The 10,042-nt window shown below is 25.7% G+C and overlaps 1 protein-coding gene across 2 annotated transcripts; it reads left to right on the forward strand.

The window, feature by feature from the left end:
* The first annotated feature begins 432 nt into the window (after nt 1–432).
* On the forward strand, nt 433–9,664 carry LOC112596543 (probable phosphorylase b kinase regulatory subunit alpha). Of its 2 annotated transcripts, none has more exons than XM_025342283.1 (24): nt 433–893; nt 1,122–1,280; nt 1,869–2,085; nt 2,947–3,029; nt 3,093–3,284; nt 3,341–3,529; nt 3,585–3,737; nt 3,820–3,993; nt 4,063–4,276; nt 4,375–4,484; nt 4,822–4,969; nt 5,833–5,905; nt 5,963–6,054; nt 6,112–6,273; nt 6,332–6,473; nt 7,092–7,225; nt 7,301–7,473; nt 7,548–7,670; nt 7,737–7,965; nt 8,044–8,096; nt 8,409–8,573; nt 8,665–8,718; nt 8,789–8,992; nt 9,062–9,664. In XM_025342283.1, the coding sequence occupies exons 1-24, from the start codon at nt 807–809 to the stop codon at nt 9,281–9,283; spliced, it is 3,552 nt and encodes a 1,183-aa protein (XP_025198068.1). In that variant the 5' UTR covers nt 433–806; the 3' UTR covers nt 9,284–9,664. The 2 variants fall into 2 exon arrangements, with proteins under 2 accessions (XP_025198068.1, XP_025198067.1); XM_025342282.1 differs by lacking the exon at nt 4,822–4,969 and adding an exon at nt 5,435–5,582 and having other exon boundaries at nt 807–893.
* Nucleotides 9,665–10,042: the final 378 nt, after the last annotated feature.

A 10,042-nucleotide genomic window follows, 5' to 3' on the forward strand; every position in this document is an offset into this window, starting at 1 on the left:
GAACAAATCCACACTATTTATGGTAAGATGGTATTAACTTAAAATTAATAACAATGATATAATTATTTATTATTTTTAAAATTAAATCAACCTACCATAATACCGACAGCCGTCTCCATTCATAAAATTGTTTTTCGTATTCGATAGTACCTGCCCGCACCTCCCCTAGGATTAATAATTTTCTTGTGATTAATGAAAACGACTTAGTACACGCGAGTATACTAACATGATAAAAAATTTATGAATCGCTAAAAATCATTAGATATATTATAATGTTATTGTAGTTACGTATGATGCCGCCGTTTTAGTGACGACCGTAAGAAAAAAAAATACTGGGCCGTGTGAACTGTAAAGCGCTGATAACGAGCAAGCTGATAATGAGAGAAAAATGATAGTAAAAAATAATAAAATGAGATACGGACAGTTCAATATTCAAAAAGTTTAGACAAGCCAGTGAGATAGAGAGAGACGCAACTGGCTCATGTAGAGACGAGTGAAAGAGAAAAATCAATGATTACTATAGTTGTACATTATTACAATGCATAATGTATCTAGTCGGTTGATTATTTATTACTACTATTACTGTTATAAATAGAAGTACGTCACAAACGATCGTCCGGATCTTTCGAGTTCTGATCAGCTAGACTGACGATAAGTCCGATTTTTCAATTCTACATTTCCGGTTCACTGGTGGCTGTTGAGATAATTACGATTTGTTTTATTATATACCTACTTACCGATTGCTCTGTCCCTGTTTTACCTTCAGTTTGGTCCTTGTACATCCAATTTGGCGGTCAGTGAGAAGAATGTCAAAAATGAACAACAAAAGTATTGCCGGTCAGCGACTGGACTACTATCACAAGATAGTCCAAAATATCATACTGTGCCACCAGGTACGATCGACATACTATTTTTGTAATATTTCTATCCCTATATCCTACGTACCATCATTATTTATATTAGCTAGCGTTAAAAAGAGATCAAATATTAGTAGTTCGCTAAACAGAGTAATTCTGGTGCACAACAATGGTTGAAAAGACAGAGAACTTGTAGTATTATTTGTAAATGTCAATTAATTCCAAATTTAAGTGCTGAAAAATATTTTTATTTAAATATTGTAGAATCCAGTGACGGGCTTGTTTCCAGCCAGCCCAAGTAATTCTGATGCTTGGATCAGAGACAATGTTTATACGGTATTGGCTGTATGGGGCTTATCTATGGCCTGTAAAAAAATGGCAGATATGGATGAAGACCGAGCAAAAACTTATGAACTTGAACAGGTACTTTGAATGAATCAATTTAGAATAAAATAAGTGTTACATAAGCTCCTAATGTAATTTTTTTGCTTATTGTTTAATATTTTATCTTATTTTCAATATCATTTAATTGTCTATGCTTGTTTGACTGCTTAATACATGAATATTCATAACTAATGCACACAATTTTTCTATTTTATACTTGAGTGTATTTTCTTGGCTTTATAATTTATTATACCTATAATATTTCATTTATTTATTTTGATTTTTTTCAACAGTTTTAAGTATTCTCTTGAGTTAAATTAACAACTATAGTCTCCATAGTCAACTATAACTTCCATCATAGATATTAACCATAATACATTTTAGTATTGATGTGTGTATATGTATGAGTATTATTGTGTAATTTAATAATTAATGGTTATTTATGAATGTTTACTGTTTAACATTTTAAAAGTACCTATTAATATTGATGGTAATTATGTCTGACAATGAACAATTATGTTTAAAGTACATATAATTTAAAATAAAATGATAATGTGTAACTTGTTCCTAATTTAGTCAGGATTAAATTATAATTTATAGTTTTATTTTATTTTTTTTTTTTTGCAGAGTTGTGTGAAATTGATGCGTGGGTTATTAATGGCAATGATGCAGCAAAAAGATAAAGTAGAGCAATTTAAAGTTTCCCAAAATCCATTACATTCTTTACATGCTAAATATAGTTCTGCAACAGGGCAAACAGTTGTTGGTGATAACGAATGGGGACACTTACAAATTGATGCTATTTCATTATATTTACTGATACTAGCACAGATGACAGCATCAGGTAATTTTTAAGAAATGTATACTATAAGTCTTATTTATAACAATTATTATTTAATGAAAAATCATAGTAGAAAAATTAATTTAAAAATTAATATTTTTATTACTAATCTATTTTAATGGTTAAATTATTTGAGAGTATGTCAATTATCAGTACACTTTTTTTTTTTTTTGTTTTTGATCCAGATAACATAGAAAATTTTTAAACAGTATAATTATTTTTATGTCGTTAGCTTTAACTTTAATAATTAGACAATTTTACTTTAATATTAACCATCATTGATTGTATGATATTTGCTTATTTTATTATTATTTTAGTTACCATTGTCTATTGCATTCTTTTATTACTTTAAGCTTCCATCTACCTTATTATTAGTTACATATAATAATAAAAAAAATTGTGATATTTTAATTAACTGTTGATTGCCTAACATGATCCATACTTAAATAGTGATAGAAATACTCTTATGTAACACTAATAATTTTAATATTAAAGCTCAATTATTGAATTATATAATGTTATTCAAATTTAATGCAATAAACATTAATATACATGAATTTTAAAAGTGATTATAGCTAACACAAATTTAAATATAAATATTTAATATTACATTAAAAATAATTAAGACAAATTCTTAACATGCTATAGGTCAGCAGATTAAAACTAACAATATGTGATTAGTTCTCTTTAACACAATTTACCCTGTTATGTGTTGGTAATAGGTTGAAAGTAGATTGTGCTGACATCCTCTTAAATATTATTAATTTGTAATGATTTCAGTATATACTCTAAAAGATTTATTTTCTAATAATTCAATAAAATATTTTTGTATTTTATAATATATTTCCAATGTTATATTTTAAGGTCTTCAAATTGTATTTAACTTGGATGAAGTGTCTTTTATTCAAAATTTAGTATTTTATATTGAATCTGCATATTGTATACCGGTTAGTACACTTTTTTTTTTTTTTAAAGAAAACTTAAATTATTACTTCATGGATTTTACTCAGGATTATGGTGTATGGGAGCGAGGTGATAAATCAAATCATGGTTTACCTGAATTAAATGCAAGTAGTATTGGAATGGCTAAAGCTGCTCTGGAAGCAATGAATGATTTAGATTTATTTGGTGCACGAGGTGGGCCATTTTCTGTGATACATATATTGTCAGACGAAGCGCAAAAATGTCATGCAGTATTACAAGTTAGTGATGACAAGTAAAAGTTCTTTGTTTCAGTATAAAAATTTATATTTTTTAGTCTATGCTACCAAGAGAATCAAATTCAAAAGAATTAGATAGCAGTCTTTTGTCAGTCATTAGTTTCCCGGCTTTTTCAGTTGATGATCCACAACTGATTGAGTTGACAAGAAATGCTATTGTATCCAATTTGATGGGCAAATATGGTTGTAAGCGATTTTTAAGAGATGGCCACAAAACTCCGCGTGAAGTAAATTCATTTTCTTGATAACTGTTTTATTTTTAATGATTTATAAATCTTATAGGATCCTAATAGACTTCATTATGACCTTCATGAACTGAGGGTGTTTGAAAAAATTGAATGTGAATGGCCATTATTTTTTTGTTATCTTATACTAGATAATTGTTTTCAAAATGATACAGTAACTGCAAATTTTTATGTTGATGCTTTAGAAAAGGTAAAAAAAAAAAAAAAAAACTACTATGAAAATAGTGTTAATATAGTTTACTAAAATAAAAACGTTAATGAATATTGAGCAGGTAATGATAGATTCTGAAGATGATATTAAACTTGTGCCTGAATTGTATGCATTGGAGAGTGAAAACATAGATGCAGAAATTGAAAATCCAGGGAGTCAAAAACGAATAGCATTAGGAAGATGTCCATTTTTATGGGCACAGTCACTCTATATGCTTGGAAAACTTTTGCAAGAAGTGAGTTATATTTTTAGCTATATGTTTGTAATTAAGATCATTTACAGTAAATACTTTATACTTTCATAGAATTTTCTAGCTGTTGGGGAACTAGATCCATTAAATAGGCGTCTATGTTTGGAAAAAAAACCTGATGTTGTTGTACAAGTAGTTGTGTTAGCTGAAGATAATGCAATTCGTGATCTACTTCTACAACATGATATTGCTGTTCAAACCATAAGTGAAGTTTCACCAATTGAAGTGCAGCCTTCAACTGTTCTAAGTCATCTTTACACATATTTAGGCAAGCTTTTTTTTTTCTATATTTTATTCCCTATATTGTTACTGATTAAATAGTTGTTAATAATAATGTTTATTATTTTTGTTACCTTTAATCACCAGGCCGAAATGAAAAACTTGGATTATCTGGAAGAAAATCTCGTGATGTTGGAATTCTTAGTACCAGCAAATTATATACATTGCAAGATCGAATATTTGCCTTCACTCCACAGGTATGTTTATGCAATAAATAAAATATTTATTTTTACAATTAGTTTTTAATTTTTAAAGTAAAAATTATACTACGTAGATAATAGATTGATTATATGTATATGTAAAGTATAATATCTAAAGAAAAAAAATATAGGTCTTTGTTGATATTAATTTAAAGTGTTCATACCTTACATTTAAATAATATCAATACTCATAAAATAATACAGAAATCAGATAGGAAATATTATAAACTTTAAGTTTAAAACAATCAAAAAAATTTATATTATAATAGGTTTTCTAGTTTTCATTGATTTAGTGTTAAAGTATAATTTTTTTTTTTTAACAATTTAAATCTAGATTACAGATCGTCAAAGGTATTACATTGCATCTGACAATAATCTGTTGATAGATTTATTTAAGAATGAAATAAACTTCTTAAAATCTAGTTGGCAAAACCTATTAGGCCGACCCACAGTTGTTATTGTTATAAAAAAACTGCATTATGGTATTTATTGTTTTATAAATATTCAAAAATATAATTTTGTGTTATTATTTTTAGAATAATAAATTATTAATTACTATAAAATATTTTAGTCTATAACAAAATATGAGTTTAATTTAACATTTTTTTATGAAATTAATAAATTATATTTTCCTTTTTTGTTAGTAACAAATAAATATTGTAGATGCAAACGTTAATAATTATATTATAGTGTTTAAAGTATATTAATAAAATACTAATAAAATGTTTTTTTCATATATTAGATTAAAATTGATGTTTATGAGTGTGTTTTTATTTTAATAAGTAACTATTAATAGATTGACATCATTTAATTTTTGAATATTTTTCTGAATAAATCACAAAATAATAGGAATATTTAGGGCAAATATGCTTTTATTTTATTTTTTTGTATTTACTATGTAGTACTTAGTGAATGATTTAGTGCTATTAGGTATTATTTTCTAGTAGACACTTGATTTGGACCAATATTATATGGGAAATGATATTGAATTGTTATTAAACAATATTATGATGGATCTAGCATTTTTGACAATGAGTTGGAAGCATATGTTAGGTCGTCCAACGTATACTATAATTGCTTCTTCCAATTTTGTAGGTAAGGTAAATATATTCAAAACTATCAATATTAATGGTGTAAAAAATATTTTAAACATATCTATTTATTTAGTATCAAATTCTGCATATTATGTTATATAAGCTTTGTGTTGTTTTTGTCGCATGGCTGTGTCTTAAATTTTTAATCAAATAATTGCTGTACAGAATTAATTTATTTTAAACCTTAAACTATTAATTTATTAAATTATCTAGTTAATTTTAAGTATTAATACCATTCATACTGTTTATAGATCAAGGTAAAATTCCTTTAGCTGTTATAACAACAATCAAAAAATTAAAAAGTGGATATATTAACGGAACTAGGTAACATGTCATATTAAATATTTTATGTACTAAATATTATATTTTTCTATTTTTTAGAGTAACATTGGGAAATCTTAATGGCTTCCTTAGTACTTCCTGTGTTACAAATCTTAGTTTCTTAGGCAGTCAAGAAATTGGAATGCCATATAGTAAGTTTCTATTACATTTTCTTATAATTATTATTAATCATAATTCATACTTTTTAGAGCTTAATACAGAGGTAGAACAATATTTAGATGAGCATATTATCAAAAGTTTTACAAATCAATCTACTTTATTAACCTGTATACCTAGTAAAAATTCGAAAATAAAAAGAAAAATGTCTGTTAAAGGAGCTATTAAGAAAACAAGATCATTTATGCTTGATGGTAATTACATTATTTGAATTATTTATTTGATTTAATTTTTTTAAACTATTGTTTACAGCTGAAGAACGACGCATTCAAGTTGCTGAAACTCTGGCTGTTTCAAAATTATTAGCACAAAGAAGTCCATCTCCTGATAATAATGTAGTAGTAATGCCAACTAAAAGAGAGCACCATCGTCCTCGACTCCATAGCCGCTTTAAGTAATATAAATATTTACTTTTTTTTATTCATTTTGAGTATCGAATTAATGCTGAAAAAATTTATAATACAAAAAATTTACAAAATTTAATAATCCTTTACTTTTTTTTTGTGGTTATCAAGGTGTAAAAACAATTAATTGCTTTTTTGAATATTTTAATTATTTTATTTTATTAAAAACACATTGTTTTTCATATAATTTTAATTTATTTTTATTATTATTTAATACCAAAATTTAAAATTTTAACAAAAGAATAATATTTGTTGTAAATTAGTATTCGTCTACAAAGATTTATCATTAGCGCATGGAAGATGGTTTATGTTTAAAGATACACATTTTGAAGTTAACAATTTTTAGAAAAGGATATTTTTTATACTTAAAATGGTTATTTATATGTGTAGCATCCTATGAATGAGATAGTTATGGCTATGAACAGTTGTGTCGATATTTAAAGCAAAATCTAGTGTTGTCTAGTATTGAAAAAAAAAAACAGTTTAAAACCTTAAAAGCGTTTCATCACAATATTTTTTTCTCAACTATTACTTGTTTTATCTTTATATTATAATTTATGTGTTCAATGAATTAAAGATCTCCAAATTAAACTTAAACATAATTTTAGGGCAAGTACAGAGTTGCTGTGTGCTGAAGCTGAATTGGATGGTATTTTATCTATGTTAAGTGAATCAGATTTAGAAGAAAAAGGAGATATTTTACAATATTTAGTGGACACTTATGGTTTAGAATATGATACAGGTTGACACAAATATAAATTATAAATTAGCTTATTTTTATTTATAAAATGTAATTAAATTTTTAATGTTTTTATAGGAATGAAGGAAGACTGTAAACCAGTTTTAGTTAAAGATTTATTAAAATTACTTTATGAAAAGGCATGTCAACAAAACCATTGGGGTTTAGTTAGACATACAGCTGGAATGTTAGGTAAACGTGTAGAAGATTTAGCTAAAGCTTTAACAGATCTTTTGGTTCGTCAAAAACAGGTAAGTTAAATTTAAATAAATAAATATTTATTGAAGCTGTGTGTTTTGAAAAACATCAAACATTTTTATTTTAGGTAACTATAGGTATGCCTCCATTTAATGAGCATACAATATCTACACCTTTACCTGAAGGAGAATTACGACAAGTAATTCATGATGCTTATGGAGATGATGAAAGTACAGCCATGTTAACACAAGTAAAATTTATTAATTGATAATTTTTAAATCTATCTAATATATACTATAATTATTATAATATTTAGGAACTTTTAGTTTATTTGGCTATGTTTGTGCGAACTGAACCACAACTGTTTTTGGAAATGTTAAGGCTTCGAGTTGGTTTGATTATACAAGTCATGGCCGGTGAATTATCTAGAACATTAAATTGTTCAGGAGAAGAAGGTTCCGAACATTTATTTAATTTATCACCATTTGAAATGAAAAATCTATTACATCATATCATGAGTGGAAAAGAATTTATATTAAGTAGTGGTAAATTATTAAATTTCTTAGTTAAAAATACAATTAAATACATTTTTTTTTTTTAATAAATTTGATTTTGTTTTCTAGTGGGGCGTGGTAATTTTTCAGTAATAAGCTACAAATCAAGCCATGTCAGTAAGGTAATTAATAGTATTTAATCTATTAAAAGTCATGTGGTGAGATATTTTTTCACCTCAGTATTGCTTAAGTTACCACTACCTTTTTTGTACATTGTGGTCGCAAAGTATTTTATTTTATGACAAATCGAGTATCAGTTTCTTAATTTTATGAATGTTAAAAATGATCATAATTAATACAAATGCATAATAAATATGTTTTGGTAATTTGATTCTTAAATTGTTTAACTGAAACCACTAGACCAAAAATGTATAAAAAATAGACTACAAGCAAAAAACCAATACACAAATTAATATAATAATTGTAATTACTAGAAAAGCCAAATCGAAGGGTTATTGTTGACTGATAAATCAGAAGTCAACAGTGATGCATTAGAGAGTGATCGTCAAGGTCAGTGGTTACGGCGTAGACGTTTAGATGGAGCATTAAATCGAGTACCTCGAGAATTCTATAAACGTGTTTGGATTATCTTAGAAAAGGTACAAGTATTTTTGTCAAGCTATTCATTAAAAGTAATCCCCTTGATCTAAATAAAGTTTAAAAAATAATAAAACGGTTTTTTTTTTCTAGTGTTGTGGAATAGCTATTGATGGAAAACTCCTATCACAGAGCCTAACTCAAGAAGTATGTTACATTTTTCAAGATAAATACATATAATTTGAAAATTAAATTAATATATTTTTACTTAACTTAGATGACATCCGGCGAGTTAAAATTTGCTTTAGCTGTAGAAACCATACTGAACTGGATTCCACATCCTGAGTATAGACAACTGATAGTTGAGACATTGATGATATTTACGCTCTATGCTGAACAAGAAATTTCACCTACTCCACATAGAATAATAACAATTGAAGATTTTGTACATAAAGCTAATGAATTGTTTTTACAAGATCAAGTATGTTATATTTTTTTTTTATATGTATGTTTCATATTCACAAATTTTAATTTATTTATCTCATAATAGATTGCTATTAATGGAGATGCCACTTTGTGTTGTGCAAAAGTACACAAAGAACTTACCCAAGGTGGTTCACTGTTGTGTGGTGGTGCTGCTTATATATGTCAACATTTCTATGACAGTGCCCCAAGTGGGAGTTATGGAACAATGTCATACATTATTAGAGCAATTGCCTATGTCTTAGAAGATTCTTTAGGACTAACTGATGTTGACTGTTCTATTTCATGATTTTATTCTTTAGTTTTGTTTAAAAAAAATGTAGTGTTATACTATATTAATGATTGTTAGAATTTTAATTCTGTTTGAAAGTAACATAGTCATAGCTTTATTAAATTATCATGAAGAAGAATTCCTATCATATTGTTTATGCATACAGTTATTATTGTCTAATTGATACTAAAATTGTATATTTGATAATTTTAACTATACTTTAGTTATTGATTGTTTATATAATAACTAAAAAAAAAATAGAAGAAATAATATAGTTGAATAAAGGTAGTGATTAATAAGAGAAAATTGTGTTGAAAATGTATGAGTACAAACATTTATAAATAATACTTAAAAAAATATAATTATGACAATATTAAAATGTATAAATTATAATTAAGATATTATCTTAATTTTACTTAATACTTAAAATTATACATTTTTTGCCATATTACTAGTCAAATTTTAATTTGTAAATTTTAGTATGAATAAATTATTTTCAACTTTTGTTTTAATAAATAAATTGTTTAAATATTAAATTAAAAAGTAGCAAATAATGATACTATTGCATATAATTTTGAGAAATTATTATTTATTTATATTATAATATTCTAGTTATGTATCAATAAAAATTAAGAGGATTTAAAACAGGTTCTTAAGCAATTTTAATTTTTTTTTATCCAGGTTGAAGAGTCTTTAAATTAAATTAATATCCAGTAAAATGCTGAAAAATGATTGTGTAATAAATAATGATTTATAGAATATTTATTGGTATATAAA

This window comes from Melanaphis sacchari, unplaced genomic scaffold, assembly GCF_002803265.2.
Source record: "Melanaphis sacchari strain LSU unplaced genomic scaffold, SCAv2.0 Contig32_pilon_pilon, whole genome shotgun sequence".
Lineage (NCBI taxonomy): Eukaryota > Metazoa > Arthropoda > Insecta > Hemiptera > Aphididae > Melanaphis > Melanaphis sacchari.